The 20453-nt window shown below is 47.1% G+C and overlaps 1 protein-coding gene across 3 annotated transcripts in view; it reads right to left on the bottom strand.

The window, feature by feature from the left end:
• Nucleotides 1–20453, bottom strand: part of GOLM1 (golgi membrane protein 1) — a 55482-nt gene that overhangs the window by 5914 nt on the left and 29115 nt on the right. For all 3 annotated transcript variants that reach the window (XM_046023978.1, XM_046023979.1, XM_046023980.1), the window contains exons 4-9: nucleotides 17499–17553; nucleotides 14805–14907; nucleotides 8733–8862; nucleotides 4735–4894; nucleotides 3839–4111; nucleotides 2456–2569 (exon numbers count right to left, since the gene is read on the bottom strand). In XM_046023978.1, coding sequence (XP_045879934.1) covers nucleotides 2456–2569; nucleotides 3839–4111; nucleotides 4735–4894; nucleotides 8733–8862; nucleotides 14805–14907; nucleotides 17499–17553 — 835 coding nt within the window. The remainder of the gene's footprint in view (nucleotides 1–2455; nucleotides 2570–3838; nucleotides 4112–4734; nucleotides 4895–8732; nucleotides 8863–14804; nucleotides 14908–17498; nucleotides 17554–20453) is intronic.

Raw genomic sequence — 20453 nt, 5'->3', positions numbered from 1 at the left:
AAACTGCAACTGGAAGGCAGGAGACTTTCTGCTATTCCTATGGCAGATGACCACAATGTAGCTGTGGTAAGGACTGAAGGGCCAGGGGAGGCTGAGCCCCATGAACTTCTGACACTCATTTGCCAGGACTTCTTTCTGGGGCTCCTTCCCAGGTAGAGCCCCATGGGGGAGGGGGAATGGCTGAGTGTGGAGGAGAGCTATGGCTGAGCAGGACAGGGAGAAGAGACAAAGGTCCTGAAGGTTCAGATTAAAGTGGGGGAAGGGCCCACTGGCCAAAGAAGATAGGACAACTTGAATTTCAAAAAGATAATAAATACAATTGAACAAAACCCATTAAATAGCTTTAAATTCAACGAATTTGTATTTTAAATCTCACCTTCAAAGGATGACAGGGAAATAATTCATTATTTTGAAAACGGGTAAATAAAAAGAAGCATTTTTATCCTATGTTATATGACTAAAACCACTGACCTGCCTGTTTATAAAAATATTCCAATTAACTAGTGGAATAGAAAAAGCTGAATTCGAATACCATGAATGAATTAATGAAGGCACTGAATATGAACTGCTAGTTCTGTCAGAAAAAGAAAGGCGCTCCTTGCTTCCTGATCAAAGAACATGCCATTGCCTCCCACTTTACCAAGGGCTTGTGCCCAACCTGACCCAAGCCTCTGGATAGCTGCCAATATGTGGGAAACAGGAAAGAACATACTGAACAGCACTATGAAGGTACTATCAACATTATACAGACTATGGAAAACTCCAGGGCAAATGGAAGAAAGGAGTGGAGGGGGAACCTGTACACTATGATTGTAACAGCTAGCAATTTTAAGAAGATGGGCAAAACTAAACTCCGGTGTCCAGGGATGCCCACTTGAGTGTTCAGCCCATAAAGAAATGCAAGAAAATGCCTACTAGAAAAGCCAGGATGGGGGCACTATTATGGGGAGAAAAGGGGCTTCTGGAGGGCTGGTCAAGTTCTAGTCTTTGAGGTGGGTGGGGATGGACTCCTAAAAACATTGTTTTTAGGGGCACCAGGTGGCTCAGTCATTAAGCATCTGCCTTCAGCCGGGGTCATGCTCCCAACGTCCTGGGATCAAGCCCCACATCGGGCTCCCTGCTCGGCTAGGAGCCTGCTTCACCCTCTGCCTGCCACTCCCCCTGTGTGTGCTCTCTCTCTGTCAAATAAATATATATTTTTATAAAAGACATTTGTGTGGTTTTCTGAATTGGAGTTTTACTTTTTAATAGAGCTAAAAGAAAAATTTGAAAGCATGCTTAAACACACAGATGAATTCTTCCAACACTAGAGGGAAAAACTTACTATGACTCAATATCTGGAGGCAATAAAAGAAAAGAAAGATTTTGAAACATTTACATGGCGAAAAACACCATACATAAAACCAAAACAGACTGGAAAGAAGTATTTGCAACTTACACCACAGATAAAGGGCAATCTCCCTAGCATGTAAAGAACTCTTAACCAGGAAAGGAAACACTAAGAATCTGATAAAATGAATTTTATAAAAGGGAACCATGAAACCACATGATACTATGAGAGGGTATGTGGCAGGGTGACAGCATTAGAAAAGCCACCATCAGACAAGGGTTTTCAATGGACGCTAAAGCCACACCGTTTCAAAGCATCCCCCTCTAGATGACTTCTTATTTACGAAGGGAAAATGGCCCCTTGCGATGGACGAGACCGGCGGGCAGTACCTTGACCAAGCCATCAACCTTCCATGACCTGCCTCCCGGTGGGGAGCTAGAGGAGCACACTGCAGCTGCAAAACTGTCCAACCGGAATCCAATCACAAGCATATGGACAAACCCAGAAGCTGATACATCCCACTGGCCAGGTCTCTTCAAAATTCAAAATAATAATGCAAAGTGCCACTCTCAAAAGCTGCTTGGAAGTACTGTGCAGATGTCAGGGCTTTTGGATTACTGATACAGTGTGAAGAGAGGTGACCTAGCCATCTGTTGGAAAATCCTTAGGTGTCATGAAGACAAATCCTCCAGCCAACACCTGAGGGCTTGAGTCCCCTACACACATAGACCTTCTGAAAGGTCTTCATCTTGGACTTCTCAATTCCCCCCTTCCCTCCACTGCCCCATGTTCAAAGGCTTCTGGACTGGATGCATTACTTATTATTTTTTAAAGATTTTATTTATTTGACAGAGATCACAAGTAGGCAGAGAGGCAAGCAGAGAGAGAGGAAGGGAAGCAGGCTCCCCACTGAGCAGAGAGCCCGATGCAGGGCTCGATCCCAGGACCCTGGGATCATGACCTGAGCCGAAGGCAGAAGCTTTAACCCACTGAGCCACCCAGGCGCCCCTGGATGCATTACTTATAATGTAAGTGCTGGGATTCAGTGTTTAGTCACTGCCAAAGGGAACGAAGGGCCACAATGTGAAACGTGAGACAAGCCCACCGCCTCGGCAGGCCTCTTACCGTTCAGGTTTCTGTTGTTCCCTGCAAGGGCTGCCTGCTTATCGGTTTCTGATTCTGCCTCATTTTCATCCATGTTGTAGTCCTCTTCTCCTCCCAGCTTTTGCTGGTGTCTCCCTGTAAAATGAGCAGAGGCACAGTGAACACAACCCACATGACTCTCTCGATGCCGCAGGAGCTCCAGAGCCTAGTCTCAGCTTATCAGGTCTCTCTGCGACCTGTGGCGCAGAGAGCCTCTGAGAACGGTGGCGCTTGTGTGCCCGCTGCCAGTACGAAGAGCTAGTGCGAGTCCTCTGCTTGCGTAAGCCCCCACTTCAACTCTGAGTCCGAATACACCCAGACCCTCCACACAGGGCTGTATTCTGGGCTGGAACTCGGGAAACTAGCTAATTAACCCCAAATCCCAGGGTTTTGTTTTTGTTTTTTTAAGAGACCATCAACTCAAGGTTAAAGGAAGGTGCCGTGCCGTTGCTGGAAACAGGTTTCTAGTTAGTGACGGCACCTCCTGAGAAGGGCCAGTGGCTCTGAAGGAAGGAAATGGGAGTGGCTGCTGGGTGCCAAAGGCCTTTTCCATCATCCCTACAGAATTAGATCATTCATCACCACAGTCAGCCCTGCAGAGGACCTCCACCAGGCTAGATGACCAGGACGGAAGGCGTTCAAGAGGCATATTCATATATTTACATACACGTATAGGTAGGTAAACAAAATCTTCTTTGAAACGCGTGTCTGGGAGACCTGGTTCTAGTTACATCTCCCTGCACTCAGTGCCTGAAGTGGAAGCAAAGCCCACGCCTTTGGGCCCTGCGGCTTTACTCTACAGATGTGAAGGCGACAGCGGCCCCAGGATGACACGTCTCCCGCAGGCTCTCAAACCAGTCTTCTCACACGCTACCCTCTGTGTGTTGATCTCAGTTTTCCCACACTTTAAAAGATATGCACTGTATCTTTAAAAAAAAAAAAAAAAAAAGTGTGCCGAACTGGATGGGATTCATGGGTCACTTTGCTACCAGGCTCAAATTAGCCCGAAACCCCATCTACCCGGTCACCGCCCCCCATTCACCAGGCACTGGTGGTGACAACACGTGCGGATGCGGACACAGGCAGGGCACGTGTTCCAGAGCGGGGCTGTGTTCACTTGATGCGAGCACCCACCTCCCCGCCTTCCTCCTGAAACCGCCCCCAGCCACCGCCAACCCTGTGTTACTTCGGACACCTCCAGCTGCTGGCGAGCGCAACGCTCCTCCCTCCCGCCTCCTGCATGCTCGCAGGCCCAGCAAACGAGAACCACCAAACCGCCAACTGGGCCCTTCCCAGGGGCCCTGCCCGCGTCAGATGAGGAGCAGGGAGAGGAGTGTGCAGACGACCCATTAGCGGCGCACCCACCTTCCTCATCCGCGTCCCGTTCCTCCTCTTCCTGCCCATCAGGGACGACAAGCTGATCCCGCTCGAGGTCCTCCACGTCCCTGTTTTCCTGGCTGGCCAGCCTGGCCGCTGGCGCCTGTGCGGTCTGGCCCACCGCCCCAGCTCCCCCGGGGCCTCTTCCACCTGTGGGCGCGTCTGCCTCCACAGCCTGCTCGGGGCGGGGCTCCCGGGGCAGCCCCAGGCTGTCCCTCGGAAGCTCCTCCTCACTGGCCACCTGGATCTCGTTGGTTTCCTCTGCACAGAGAACGGTTAGCTGTGACCTCACTAGCATTTAGTTGAATTAAAATGAAAACAAAAACCCTCCCACCACTCAATTCCCAGAGCCTTCCCAAGGGCCGTGGACGGGGAACAACTGGGTGACTGGTTCTGTGGTGCTGCAAAGACTGTGGCTTCACACCTGCAGCTCAACTTCAGAACCATACGAGAAAAGCGGTTTAGGAAGAAAATCTGGACAAGTTATCTTGATTTCAGTGACAACCTACAAGCCGAAGTTATCTGACCATCATATGTATCTGAGACAAGGCCCCCTGTTCCCATGACGGCTGCCCAAGCCTCAGGCATCTCCCCGTAATCCCCCAGTCCCAATGATGTCCTCGGTGAAGCACAGCCTGGACCTTCACACGCTGCCAAAGAACAGGCACTCGGTCTACAAGGATGACAGTAAGACAAGGAAAAGCCTTGCGGCCCCAATTCCAGGCACCCGGAGAGACCTTCACCTGCCTCCAGCAGCCCAAACCCAGCTCACCGGTTGCCACCCACAGGGACACTTTGTCGTGAGGCCATCTGCAAAGATGCCGGACTGCCACTATGTCTATCTCAGAGAGGGCTTAAATGTGCAATTACCAGGCTTCACTTACCTCTCTCGCCTTGTCTCTTCAAATCCAAAGCCGCCTCAGAACTGGGGGCTGGTGTCTGGGGCTCGCCGTTGCTGGGCACGTTTCCTTTCACCTGCAGCACCTCCGCCTGGGGCAGGTCTGCTTCCTGCGGCCTGGGCTGAAGCTCGCTGGGGGCTCCGGGCTGAAACAGGAGCACACATGACTTTAAACCTCCCAACAACCCCATGCAAGGCAATGGACATCCTTCTGACAAAACACCCAAGCCCCGAGAAATGCCTTGATCTACCCTAGTTGTGCCATACTACCTGGCATTAACCCAAAGTTCGAAGGTTAAGATCTCTCAGAAAATACTTTCGGTAACAGATTAACAAGTAGGTTTTTAGCAGTCTGATCAACAAGGATAAGGATGACCTGAACGCTATAAACGAACCAGACCAGGCTGACTACCGTAGAACACTGACCTGACAAGAGCAAAACACATTCTTCAAGGGCACATGGAACATTCCCCAGGGCAGAGGCTACGCCATGAAACAAGCCTCAACAAATCTGAAATGACTGGAGAGCATACTCTGTATGATGTTAATCATGATGGACTGAAATGATCAATGACAATAAAATTTGAGAAACTCACAAACACGTGGGAATTAGGCAACATGTTCCTAAATTAAACCAATGGGTCAAAGGAACCACTAGGCATAAAGAGAGTATCTCGAAAAAAATTAAAACAAATACATGACATACCAAACTTATGGGAGGCTGTTAAAGCAGTGCTTAGGGGGAAATGTACAGGTCTATATCAAGAAGAAAAGATAGTAAATCAGTAACCTAATCTCCCACCTTAAGACACTGGAAAAAGAAGAGCAAACAGAACCTAAAGCAAAGAAGGACATGATAAAGATTGGAGCAGGAATTAATGAAATACAGAACAGAAAAAAAGAGAACATGAATGAAATCAAAGTTAGTTCTTCAAAAAGTTGAACAAAATTGACAAACTTTTAGCTGGATTAACCAAGAAAAAGAGGAAACTCAAATTACTACACTAAAAAATAAAATGGGACAACACTACTGACCTTACACAAATAAAAATATTAAAAAGGAACAGCACGAATAACTTTGTCAGCTTTGATGACTTAGAGGACAGTAACAAGTTCCTAGAACAATACAAACTACCAAAACTGACTCAAAAAACAGAAAATATGCGGGGCACCTGCGTGGCTCAGTCGGTTGTGTCTGACTCTTCGTTTCAGCTCAGGTCATGATCTCATGGGCCGTGAGATGGAGCCCCACATTCTCTCCCACTGCCCCTCCATCCAGTCCCTCTCTCTCAAATTTCTTTAAAAATAGAAAATGTGTGTCAGGCGCCTGGGTGGCTCAGTGGGTTAAAGCCTCTGCTTTCGGCTCGGGTCATGATCTCACGGTCCTGGGATCAAGTCTCACATCGGGGTCTCTGCTCTGCGGGGAGCCTGCTTCCTCCTCTCTCTGCCTGCCTTTCTGCCTACTTGTGATCTCTCTGTCAAAAAAATAAAATCTTTAAAATAAAATTAAAAAAAAAAAGAAAATATGTAAAGACTTGTTATATAATAAGAGATTGAATTAGTAATTTAAAAACTTCCCCCAAAGAAAAGCCCAAGCCCAGATGACTTCAGCTAGTGAATCCCACCAAGCATTTACAGACCAATACCAGATCTTCACAAACTCTTCCAAAAACAAAACAAAACAAAAACAAAAAAAAAAGTCCCTCTGCTCCTACTCCCACTTGTGCTCTCTCTCACTCAAATTAAATCAATCAATCAATCAATAAATTAAATTAAATACAATACAATGTTGGAGGGGTGCATGGGTGGCACGGTCAGTTGAGCATCTGACTCTTGGTTTTGGCTCAGGTCATTACCAGCCCTGAGTCAGGCTCCGTGCTCGGTGGAGAGTCTGATGGAGAATCTCTCTCTCTACTCCTACCACTGTCTCTTCCCTAAGAGAAATAAATATTTTTTAAAAAATTAAAATTAAAAAAAGGAGGCACCTGGGTGGCTCAGTCAGTTAAGTGTCTGCCTTCGGGTCAGATCACGATCCCAGGGTCCTGGGAACGAGTCCAGCTCTCCGCTCAGTGGAGAGCATGCTCTTCCCTCTCCCTCCGCTTCTCCCCCGTTTTTGTTCATAAAATCTTTAAAACAACATTGGAAGATCGTATAAATCTTTTGCCTTTTACTAAAGATCGTATAAAACAACATTGGAGGAGTCATACTCCCTGAATTCAAAGCTTACTACAAAGCCATAGTAAACAAGGCTGTACATACGGTACTAAAATAAGGGACAAACAGACCAATGGAATAGAACTGAGGATCCACAATAAACCCTCATAGTTACAGTAAACTGATTTTTGACAAGGGTGTCATGACAGTTACATGGAAAAAATAACAGTTTGGTTTTTTTTCCAAAAAAAGTGCCAAGAGACAACTGGATATCCATAAGCAAAACAATGAAGTTGGACCCCTACTTCACACCAGATACAAAAAATTAACTCAAAATGGATCTTAGGACTAAATGTAAGAGGTAGGAATTATAAAACTCTTAAATATTTTCAAGACCTTGGATTAGGCAAAGCGTTTTAAATTACAACACCAAAGGAACACACAACAGAATAAATAATAAACTGGACTTCATAAAAATTAAAAACTTTCATATTCCAATGAACACCATGAAGAAAGTAAAAAAAAAAAAAAACTCACAGAAGAGGAAAAAAAACTTGCAAATCATAGCTATTATCTTCATATATATGAATATAAAGAACTCCAACTCAATTATAAAATAACTCAATTTAAAAATGGGTAAAGTGTATAGACATTTCTTCAAAAAGATACAAATGGCCAATAAAACACAAGAAAAGATGCTCAATGTTTTATCATGGAAATGCAAATCCAAACCACACTGACCCAGGGCCCTGCACCCACCAGCAAGGCTACAATGACAAAGACAGGTAAGAGCTGGCCAGGATGTGGAGAAACGGGACCCCTCAAACTGCTGGTCAAAATGTAAAAGAGTGTGATTGGTTTTTGAAAATGGTCTGGCAGTTTCTCATTAAACATCGAGTTACCATATGACCCGGCAACTCCACTCCTAGGTATATACCTAAGGGAAATGAAAACTTACCTCCATACAAAAATGTCTACATGCATGTTCACAGCAGCATTATTCATAATCTGCCTAAAACTAGAAATAACCCGAATTCCTATCAACCGACAAATGAATCAACAAAACGTGGCCTATGCACACAATACTGTCCAGCCATAAACAGGAGTGAAGCAGTCATACATGCAGACACGCGGGTGAACCTGGAAAGCTGTACACTAAGTGAAAGGATCCAGACACACAAAGTCACACGGCCACGATTCAGGAGAATCAGGAGATGTCCAGCTACGTAAATCTATGGAGACAGAAAGCAGATTAATGGTTTTCTAGGAGTGAGTGGGGAGAGCGAACGGTTATGGGGTTTATTTGGGGGAATGAGAATATTCTAAAATGGACTGTGATGATGGCTGCACAATTTTGTGAATATACGAAAAACCAACGAATTGTAACTCTATGTGGGTGAATGGTATGGTCTGTGAATTCTCTCTCAACAAAGCTGCTGTATTTACAGCCAACAAACGCGGGTTTCCCAAAGGCCTGGAACAGCCGCTTCACGGCCGAGGGGCACATGCCCTGCCACCAGGGGCGCTCAGCAGCCCCACCCCTGCCCTGCTGGTGCGGGGACACAATACTGAAGCCTCTCCCAGGGGGGCTGGAGACTTTTGCTGAAGCAACCCCGGTGACGCCCTGAGCCCAAGGACAGGCAGAGCCCGGCATGCCCTTCAGCGTGTCCACGTCCTGGGAGCAGCCAGCGTGTCTCAGGGAACCAAACCCACAGCGGAGAGCAGAGGTAAATGCCAATCCGTCCACAGACAAAGGAACAGAATAGAATGCCTGAGGAGAGGCGAGGAATGCCTTCTGGAATCCTGGGCAGAAAAAAATCCCAGAATTACCTGCTGGTTTTGGTCCTTTTTTTCACTCAGGTCTTTGGAAGCAACGGCCTCGTTCCCCTTTTTCGTGACTTCTTCTATCCGCTCCTCACACTGCTCCTTCACCTCCTTCATCTGACTGATGCACTGGCTCCTTCGGTGAGAGAAAGCAAAGGGAAAGACAAAGATTTAGGTCTACACCGCAAGTCTCCCCTGCCATGATCCACCGCGTCAATAAGACAAAGCTCGTCTTCTTCCTGGGTCCAGCTCTCCACCTCAAGAGGGCACATAAGGCATGTGGTTTCAGTACTAAATGGCAAGAAAACTGGAGATGGCTGAAACTACAAATTTGTCACACTGTTCTAAAACAGGTGAACTTCATTGGTTAGGAAAAAATAATTTTTTTTTTAAAGATTTTTATTTATTTATTTGATAGACAGAGATCACAAGTAGGCAGAGAGGCAGGCAGAGGGGGCGGGGGGAGCAGAGAGCCCGATGCGGGGCTTGATCCCAGGATGCTGGGATCATGACCTGAGCCGAAGGCAGAGGCTTTAACCCACTGAGCCACCCAGGCGCCCCAGGAAAAAATAATTCTTAAAGACACCTGCGTGGCTCAGTCGGTTAAGCATCTGCCTTCGGCTCAGGTCATGATCCCACAGTCCTGGGATGGAGCCCCATGGCAGGCTCCCTGCTCAGTGTAGAGTCTGCTTCTCCTTCTCCCTCTGTGTTCGCATGCACTCTCTCTCTCTCTCCCTCCCTCTCAAACAAATAAATAAAATATTTTTTAAAGTTTTTTAAATACGAACTGTGGTATAGTCAGAGATAGCTATATGGTCTTGTCCCCAGCTATTAGCACAGAGCTCCTAAAGCCCTTGGAATTTTCTGACTTCTGTCAGTCAAAGGAGCCCCCCTGGACCACACCCGAGTTTGTGCTAATGTGCCAGCTCACAGAGTCTGACGAGGGGGGCTGGCAGCCAGGGGGATCCCCCCATGATTAAAAGGGCTGGAACTTTCAGCCCCACCACCTCCCTCCAGGGAACCGGGAGAGTAGAGGTGGAGTTCAACCATGTGGCCGACGATTTAATCAATCGTGCCTATGTACTGAAACCTCAGGAAAAATCTCTGGGTGATGAGGCTTGACAAGCTTCTCAGTCGGTGAACACCAGGTACTAGAAAGGTGGCACCCCAACTCCACCAGGAAAGGAGTTATTTCTCCTACAACGGCCCTAAAACCAAGACTCCACCATATAGCTGTTCCTGAGATAGAGCCCTTCTAATGAACCTCTCGTCGTGAGTATAGCCCCGGCTTCTGTCAGTCATCCTAGAGAATCACCAACCCTGAGGGGTTCGGGAAGCACCAAACTTGTAGCTAGGAGACAGAGTACAGGTGCCTTGGGGACACGCAGAACTTGTGGGTGTCATCTGAAGAGGGGAGAGTCTTGTGGGACTAAAGCCTGTGGGGTTTGTGTTAACACTAGACAGTGTCAAAATCCAGCTGGACTTCCACTTCCGGGAAGATGGGATAGATGGATTTTCCCCTATTCTTCCCACTAAGTACAACTGCAAGCCCTGGGCACTGTATTTAAAATGAACAGAAGAGGATGAATGGTAGGAGAGAAGGCCGACTGGCCAGGGGCTTCGGGGCTACAGAACACCCCAGCGGTGACACTGGATGGCACGTGGGAAGACACCTGTGTTTCAGTCCCCGCCAATGGGAATGTGTCCTCTCCCCTCAGGGTGGCAGCCAAGAAGTCGGCAATGAGTCAGGGCTTCTCCCAACAACCAGAGGTTTCAACTGAAAATCACTATCACCTCAAGCACCAGGAAGATCTCAAATGAGTGAAGAGAGACCACCAATAGATTCCAACGCCGACATGACAGAGAAGTTACAATGACAAACATTTCCAAACAGCCACCAGAGAAATGTTTCAGTGAGCAATGAGAAGATGCTTAAAACAAATGAAAGAATAAATGTCTGAGCAAAGAAACAGAAGATGTAAGGAAGAACCACATGGAAATTTCCAAACTGAAAAATGCAATAACCAAAATTAAAGAACTTAAGGAATGAGTGCAAGTAGCAGAATGGAGGCAAGAATCCGTGAACTGCAAGACAGAACAACAGACATTACCCAATCATAGTAACAGGAAACAGACTGGGGAGAAAAAGAAAAAGAAAACAAACCCACTGGGGGATCTGCACAACTATGACAGAGACCTAACATCCCCGTCCTCAGTTCCAGGAAGGAGAAGACTTTCCCAGTGGGGCCTGCTTTCCCCCTCTCTCTATGCCTGCCTTTCTGCCTACTTGTAATCTCTGTCTGTTAAATAAATAAATAAATAAAATCTTTAAAAAAAAAAATGAAGCTTAGGGGCGCCTGGGTGGCTCAGTGGATTAAGCCGCTGCCTTCGGCTCAGGTCATGATCTCAGGGTCCTTGGGATCGAGCCCCGCATCGGGCTCTCTGCTCCGCAGGGAGCCTGCTTCCTCCTCTCTCTCTGCCTGCCTCTCTGACTACTTGTGATCTCTCTCTCTGTCAAATAAATAAATAAAAAATCTTTAAAAAAAAAATAAAAATAAAAAAATAAAAAATAAATAAAAAAATAAAAATAAAATTAAAAAAAAAACACATTGTAAAAAAAAAAAAATGAAGCTTAAATTTTGGAACAGTTTAGGTTTGCAGAAGTATTACAAGAGTTCCTGTGTACTGCAGACCTGGTTTCCCTGTTAACACTTTCCATTGACGGGCTGTATTTGGCTCAGTTAATGAACCAATATGGATCCATCCTTAACTAAAGTTCATACTTCGTCTCTGTTTCCTCAGTTTTCCCCTAATGTCCTTTTTCTCTTCCCATACCCCACATTTCATCTGTTCATGTTTTCTTAGAGTCCTCTTGGCTGTGACTGTTTCTCAGACTTATTTTTTTATGATCTTGTTAGTTTTAAGGAGTGCTGGTCAGGTGTCTTATAGTATGTTTTTTTAGAGTTTGTTGCAGTTGGGATTTATCTGGTGTTTTTTTCATGGTTAAACCAGGGCAACGCATTTCTAGGAGGAAGGCCACAGAGGCCAAGTACTGCTTTCATTACTTCGTATCAAGGGTACATACTATCTATATGGCTTATCCCTGTTGATGATAATCTTGATTACCTTACTGAGGTAGTGTTTGTCTGGTTTCTTCACCATAAAGTTACTCTGTTATCTCTCCCTCTATACTAGGAGGGACCCAATTGGATGCCCCCTCAATCAACCATTTCTCTCTCTCTTTAAATTGGAGAGTGGTATTAAGAAGCCAAATTCTGGGGCACCTGGGTGGCTCAGTTAGGCGACTGCCTTTGGCTCAGGTCATGATCCTGGAGTCCCAGGATCAAGTCCCGCATCAGGGTCCTTATTCAGCAGGAAGTCTGCTGCTCCTTCTGACCCTCCCTGATCTCATGTTCTCTCTCTCCTTCAAATAAATAAATAAAACCTTAAAAAAAAAAAAAGAAGGCAAGATCTGGGTACTAGGTGTGTTTGTAGCTGCTGAGGTGTGTTTTTTTTCTAGGCCCCGTCAGCCGCAGGGTAAAGAGGTCTGCGTGAGTACTAACCTGTGTTGTATACAGACACTGATGACTATTTCTATAGGTTCCCAGCTGTATTCATACTAAACCAAGCATAAGTCCAGTCTTGTAAGATTAGTGTCTCTAGTTCTAATCTATTTTGGATATCTTCTCAACTTGGGACAGTGTGCAATTATTAATATTTTGTGGCGCAAAATATTTTTAAAACTCCCTGTGGCAAAGACTGGCTATGGCTTATCCAGATCCATGATTTTCTCCCACAATGTAATTCCTGCATTTCCAAATCCTCCTCGCAGTGAAGTATGGCCTGGTGACCAAGTTCTGGCCAGCGCGGGAAGGAAGTGGAAGCACAGGACCGTAGGCTGAAAGCTCTGGTGATGCCTCAGAATATCTTAGCTAAAAGGGGGCTCAGCCTGAGCTAGGCGATGGGCTCCAGTAACAATTTTCTGATACTGGCTGGGCATCCTCCAGTTCAGTTCCTTTTTTTTAAAATTATTTTTAAAAAATGAAGCTTATGGGGCACCTGGGTGGCTCAGTGGGTTTCAAACTAGCTATGGACCTCCTAAGAGAAAAAGGGTGAGTCCAGCAGGCCTGGCCACTCTCCCTGTCCGCTCCGACATGGGGAGCAGAGCCACCCTCCCCATCGCTGGGCCTGGCCGACTGCTGATTTCCAGTGAGGTCAGCTCCTTCTGAGTCAACATACATCAAGTGAGGGCATTAACGGCTTATCCTATTTCAAAGAATAGAAGGGAAAGGCGTTTGAAGGTATCTTCTAAGAATGAACAATACAGAAACTTGGCCGTCTTCATTTCTGTCTGAATGCTAGTGACCGTTGATGACAGGCCCAGCTCAGGGGTCCTCAACTGAACCTTACCGTGTTCAAGGCCAGGGAAAACCCCATTATGAGGTCTGCCCTATGCACTGCAGAATGCTGACCGCAGGTCTCCGGACATTGCCAAAGGTCTCCTGGGAGCAAAATCGCCGACCAAAATTGAGAACCACAAACCTGGCTGAAGAAGGTTCCATACGCGTATTTTCTAATTACGTTTCCCTTCTACTGACGTTAGTGCATGTCCTTTGCATGTTTATATATTTGGGGCTTCCTGGTTTTAGTAGTATTTTGTTTTAAAGTGATCAGGATGCTACCACAGTGGGTGGACAATCTTTTGGAAGGACCTGAGAATCCCAGTGAGGGCAGGGGGGTGAGGAAACTTATTCAGAAGGCAACTTGGCAATCTGGGACACTGAACCTACAGATGAGCCCTTTTAGAAGGAAATAACCCAAAATAATTATCTTTAAAAGGTATACACATTGCTATCAGGCTAATCAGAATAATCAAAAACTTAGAAGTAACCGAAATACACAAACACAGACATCATGAGATAAATTCTGCGCCTCCACAATACTAACCAGCCATTTTTAGTGATGCTACATTTTGGAGCAGTATGGACTTCTATTTATAAATAACACAAGCAAGTGGAAAACAATGATTTAAAACTGATACCAGTGACTGCAATTATGTGAAAAATCCATATGACCTTGGACACAAACCAGGGAGAAGTCAGCCAATGGGAAAGAGGACTGGGCTCATAGGGGGCTGTTTGCCGCCGAATCCCTGACCCCCTGTGCCTGAGTTATGCTGCTCTTATGGGGGAAAACAATACACAGACTAGAACTTACTCTCCACTCCCTACAACTGGTTTTTACTATCTTACTATAGGGTTTAGCTAACCTTTTGGAAGTTTATTGTTTTGTTTTGGTCATAAAAATCCTCCCAGAGGTAAATGTGTAGGGGTTTTGTACGCAACTGAAGTTCTCATCGGCTTAAAACAGACGGGCCTGACTCTAAGCTGGGATGGAACGGCAGCGTGGGGAGTACGGTTACAAGTAACGTACACCTGGAATGCGCTGAAGGCACAGATCCTAAGTGTTCTCACCACACATGCACAACGATCATGTTTAATGAGCTTGATCAGGGACATTTCACAATGTCGAGGCATATCAAAATTCCATGCTTTGTACCTTAAATATATACAATGATTATCTGTCAATCATACTTCGATAAAGCTGAAAAATAAAAGTGCTCCCTTCTCACTGCAGAAATTTGAAGAGACGCTAGGACTCTCACAGAAAGAGAATGTCCACATGCCGACGCCCAGAGATAAATCCCGGATCTGGATCTGATGCCAAAGACGCCTTTCAGTCTAGGAGTGGACAAAGGGCGCATCTGAGCACTTCCCGAAGACATTTTTAAAGGCTTTCCATTACTGACTTAACCAGCACACCTGCCCTGTAAAACTTCACGGAACTTTACTAGTATGTTGACAGACCATTTCCTGCTCCGGGACACTGCCCTCCCGTGTATTTTGAATCATGAGCCACCAGCTGGTCCTCTTCCAGAGCTTTCTGAAGCTCGGCTCACACTTACATGAGGAAGTGCGCGGGGCCTCCTGCAGAACCCGGACGTGCAGTGCACACCCACCTGCTCACCCCCACTGCTCAGAACACAAAGCACCCCCACCCCCTGGGGGCCGTACTTACAGGTCATAGGAGAACTTCCGCTCCAGGTTGGTCTGGTTCCTCTGGAACTGGAGCACGTCCTGCTGCAGCCGGCCATAGTTCTTCTGCAGGGCCTTTAACTGGTCTGAGGCCAGAGGACCACCCAGGAGCCGGTAGGTCGCCAGCGTGGCCGTCACGACAACAGCAGATGTGTCACAACACAGTGGGGAAGGGCACACAGGAGAGTACAGAGGGGAGGAGAGAGGGAAGAGAACATTCCAGAACTGTGGAGGAGCCTTGGAAATCCATAACCCAACCAGAATCTTACCCTCTCTCTGAATCACTTTTGGACTCTGACCTTTAAAATGCATTAGGAGGTTCTGTTCAGCTGTTCCTTAGACATCCTAAACCCTGAGCTGTCCCATAAGGAGACCCATGCCACTGTGTTCCCTGGTCCCCAGAAGACTTCCCCTTCAGCCTGTGAAACGTGGATTTCAACATCTGCTCAGGTAAGCAGCCTCTCAGGGCAGAACCCTGTCCTCGGGCCCAGAACCCCATCCTCAGACCCAGGCTGCCCCCCTGCTTACCTCCTGTCACTCAGGTAAGGTGTGTGGCCTGTGCTCATTTAATCCCCACCCCCCCCCCCAGCTGGGAAGCAGCATGCTTTCCTTGAGGAGACTCATCAGCCCTGCTGCCCTGACCTCTTGCCCTGACCTCTTGGCTCCTGAAAGTCTTGCAGAAAACAGCAGCCGCTGACCAAGGGCCGGGGGAGAAAGAAGAGCTGCCACAGAGGGGACAGCAGAGTGGCCAGAAGGCTGCAACCAGGGCCTGGGACACAGCCCTAGACACATACCACATCCCCGGGGTCTGTCCCCATGCCTCTAAACCTACAGGGCTTCCTGGGGGAAAACGAAATGAAAGTGAAGGATTCAGTGAAATGCCAAAGACACAGTAACAAGCCTCCATCTCATGAGCAGTTCTAGGAGATGCTCCAAGACTCAAAACTGGAGGGTTGTAAAACTGCTCAGAGGGGCTGGAGGCTGAGGCAGGGGACTGACCTCAAAGGGTTGGGGGGGTACTTCCTGCAGGACAGGGTCTGGTCGCAGCTGCGGTGATCTAGGGGACAGGGCATTTGTCCAAACACAGAACCCTGCACTACAAAGGGTACACTTTACTGGGTGTAAATTACACCTCAATAAACTGCACATTTAAAAAAAATTCCCATAATCAAATCAAGTATGGGGCAAGGGACTACTGCTCAGCAACAGAAGGAATAACCTACTGAAGTCCACGATGTGGATCATTCCCAAAAGACCAGACAAGAAAGGGGAGCTCTGCAAAGCCCCTGGCAGTCCAGGGACCCACATAACTTTGTAAAACCCTGAATGTCCCCTACTCGTATTCTTAGAACCCACTGTGGGACGAGAACCCTAGACCAGCATGGTCCAACAGAACTACAAGGCAAGCCATGTAGGTAATCTTTCTAGCAACCACATTTTTAAGAACCAAACCAGGTACATTATCACTTTTAAAACATATTTGACTGAACTCGACAGCTATGCAACATTATCTTGCCAACACATAGTGAATTTAAAAAAACTATGAATGAGATATTTTATGTTCTCTCTTTCATACTATGTCTCTGAAATCTGTTGTGTACCAGTTAGAGCACATCTCAATCCAGACATTAAATCAGCACTGGGAATGCTTCATCTGAATTCAGGTTTTATCACATGCACAGTTAAAAAGTAGACTAACATACTAAGCTGTAAATACTTAGTTCTCCCAATAACAGAGTCGACTCAGAGTTTCAGTCTTTAACTTAAATCACTGAAAATCACACAAAAATTTAAAATCCAGTTCCATCCCACTAGCGACACTTCAGGGTTCACTGGCCACAGGGCTCATGACCACCACTCCGGACAGTGCAGCTCTAGACAGACCTACCTGCCCAGAGGCTGAAGTGAGGCTCGGGGCGGGGGTGGGCCAGGAGCTTCCTACCCACGATAAAGGTCGGCCCCATGGGACCCAGCTCTCCTTTCACCAGGCCCCAGGACCACCCAGGGCCTGCCGAGCCCCCCAGTCACAGCCAATGGGGGAGCCAACCAGAGAGGGGCTCACCCCAGGACTGCCCTCGCCACCGCTGCTTCCTAGGGCCCAACGGAAACCAGACCCAGCTGCCAAACTGAATCAGGGCAGCAAAGAAATGGAATTAAATTGGACTGGATAATTTTTACAATTTTCATAAAAGAAATCTGAATTCAGGGTGACCCATTTAAAAGAAATCCTAAAATCCTATATACACCACACATATTATATTTATTTATGTGTGTGTGTGTGTGTACACACAGATGTATATATCTATATCTATAGATACACATACAGATCACCTATCACTCATATATATATATATATATATATATATATATATATATATATATATATATATATATATATGTGATCTGTTCTGGTATACTTCCTAACCTACCAAAAAGTGAGCATCTGAATTCTGTACCTAATACCTTACAATGTGTTCATCAACATTTTTAAAAGGAAAAAGCTCTTTAAGGAACAATTAGTTTGGCAAAAATAATCCAGTAAAGATTAGTCAATTACTCATGATCCTACCCATCATTAGATTAGAATAAAAGCCACTAGAAAAGGATGAGAGGAAAGGCGGGCTTTTCCTAAAAGGCCTAACATCTATCTGGTGTAAAGGAGGGGACTGGAACTCACCTTGCAGGGTTCTGATGAGCTTCTCACCTGTGGTGATATTATGCACTAAAACCGCCTGCAAAAGAGAAACACAGAATGAAATGCGCCCCCAACACAACAGTTTAGAAGAGCCTGGATAAGATGTTCTCATTGGGAAAAGGGAGCAGCAATGTTCGACCCCCACGAGCTGTTGGGAGGGACGGGCACAGCTTTCCTGCTGAGCTCCCCGATGGGGCTGCTGCACCCACACGGCACTGGAAAAGGAGCTCCCTTGGTGAGAGGTCTGCTGTCCCAACAAGAACCTGTAACCCGAGCAAGGGCTAAATGGAGCCTCTGGCTGTTTGGTCCTGAGATGCATTTCCTCCATGGAAGCTGCAGCAGCAACTTGGGACCACTGCGGGGGGCGGGGGGGGGGGGCGGTGGCAGTGGGGTGTGGGGCAATCCCATCCTGAGTCACAGGTGTGACTACACCCTGGAGAGGGAACAGAGAAGAGGAAGAGCTTCTTACAGCTGGGGGTGGGGGGTTGGGGGGGGCAGAGAGTGGGGACAGAGGGGATCACACGAAGTGACAGCAAGCTGGGGAGGCCGAAAACAGGAGGAAGGACAACACAGGACTCGGGGAACCGAGAAAACCGAGGGGAAAGTAAGGAAAGGGCGTGTGGTGTGTGCGTCATGAACAGCCCGTGAGCCTGTGGCCATGGTCACCAGGTGCCCTTCTGAGCTCTGCGATCTGCTCGCTCTCTCCTCAGGTTCTGAGGTGGGCAGCATATTATCCCATTTTAGAGAGCAGGAAACTGAGGCACAGACTGCTTAAGGGACCTTCTTCACAGCGAACAGGCAAAGCCTAAACCCGAGTGCCGGCAGGTCCGATCCAGAAAGCTAGCTGGTGCTCATCGCATGCCGAATTAGGACACCAGGCTAGTGGGCTGCACCCTGTTCCAAAGCTGACAAAAGCCTGAAAGAGAGGTGACCGGAATCTTCAGTATGAGAGCGCACACACAGGTGCGGCTTTGTACACACAGAGCAGTGCACACCGTGAAATGTCATGAGCAACAAAGCCTGCAAAACACACACCCAGGCCACGTGGCCCGCAGCTTGGGATATGTTTCCGCCCGGTTCCTGCCCAGCGGTGGACAATGGCAATTGCGCCACCTCCCACATCTGCGCCTCCGGCTTCCTCCCGGGCCTCTGTCCAGCCCTGACCCTTCCCTTGGCCTGGACAGAGCTTTCTGGTGTACAGGGGCACACCCTGCAACGCAAGGTGGCCAAACAAATCATGTTTATTTGGGGAGATCAGAGGACTCGGAACATTTCCTGGCACACCAGGAAGGAAGTCACAGCAATGGTATCGCATTGCTGGGAGAGATTATCAAGAGGGGCGTCTGCAAATACCCTAGCGGGTGGGGAAGAGAGGAGAGCCCTGGGGACGGGGATGCACACAGCAGGGAGGCTTGCTACACTCCAGGAGGCGTGCCCAAGTTCAGCACACACAAGATTACAGGCTCCCAGTTAGCCGCAAGAACTCAGAGCAGAATCTTGAAGAGACGTGTGCGCTGGAATGTTCTCGGCAGCACTACTCAGGACAGCCCCGAGTGAGGAGCAACCATCCTCCCAGCCAGTGACCGGAGGAGGAAATGCAGCAGCTACAGTCAGTGGGCGTCATGCAGCCTTTCAGAAAAACGTCCGCCATGTGCTGTTCCATGCATGAACCTCGAGCACACTCTGCAGAGCCAAGTAAGCCAGTCACGGGAGGACGGATACGCTCTGATTCCACTCATGTGTATATTCATATAAATATATATATTCCACATAAATATATATATTCCATATAAATCTATATAAATACGTGCGTGTGTGTGCATACTTTTTTTTTTTAATAGCACACACGAGCAGGGGCAGCGGGGTGTGGGGAAGGAGCAGACAGAGAGAGAAACTCAAGCAGGCTCCACGTCCAGAATGGAGCCCGACACATGGCTCGATCTCATGACCCGAGTCATAACCAGGAGCTGGATGCTTAGCCGACTGAGCTACCCAGGTGCTCCTTCTCCACTCACTCCCCTTGGCCCAACTCTAAAAACCCCACACTAGAGTCTATACTTGCGGGTCGAGGAAGCATCTGAGGAAATGCCTGTCTCCCATGCGACTCTTCCCAAAAAAAAAGACATTTTTGTTATCTTCCCGCACCTACTTACTTCTGCATGGAAAAGTACAGTCTGCACCGAAGTGAACGAGAAAAGGATGATAAAATGGCGTCAACATGTTTTATATGCAGTTTTATATTTATTTAAAATCTTGTTAAATCATTTTCAGGAAACAATGGAAATGTTTCTAGCTTTTTGGAGATGCAGTAAAAGAAAACTCTGCACTAAACAGTATTATTTTTTTTTTTTTAAAGATTTTATTTATTTGACACAGAGAGATCACAAGTAGGCAGAGGCAGGCAGAGAGAGAGAGGAGGAAACAGGCCTCCTGGCGAGCAGAGAGCCCGATGCGGGACTCGATCCCAGGACCCTGAGATCATGACCCGAACCGAAGGCAGTGGCTTAAACCACTGAGCCACCCAGGTGCCCCCAGTATTATTTTTAAATGAAATATATATTCTCCTCTAAACAACCCCCTATTTCTCACATTTTGGTGAGAGTGACTCTAGAAGCTGCACTTCCGGTGTGTGTGGAGCGGTCCCGGGGACACTCAGCAGCGCTAATGGCACCAGAAAGTAACTGGAAACTGAACTCAGAGGACCTCAGGATCCATCACCCACATACACATGTATTGTAATTGTCTGAGAAACGAGTGCATTTGATCAAACTATTTCTGCATTCGATTCCTAGAAAAAGCAGCTCAACATTTTTCAAAGCAGTAGCTCAACAATAAATTCTACCTCTCTAGAAGCTCCATAAAATGTAAATGACTAACTTTTTAAAATCCTAACTTTTGGAAAGCTTGCTGCAAGGGTGACACCGATCACGTGATAAA

The sequence above is a fragment of the Meles meles genome, chromosome 11 (genome assembly GCF_922984935.1).
Source record: "Meles meles chromosome 11, mMelMel3.1 paternal haplotype, whole genome shotgun sequence".
Lineage (NCBI taxonomy): Eukaryota > Metazoa > Chordata > Mammalia > Carnivora > Mustelidae > Meles > Meles meles.
Note: the sequence above shows the minus strand (reverse complement) of the source record. Positions and strands in the feature narration are given on the sequence as shown.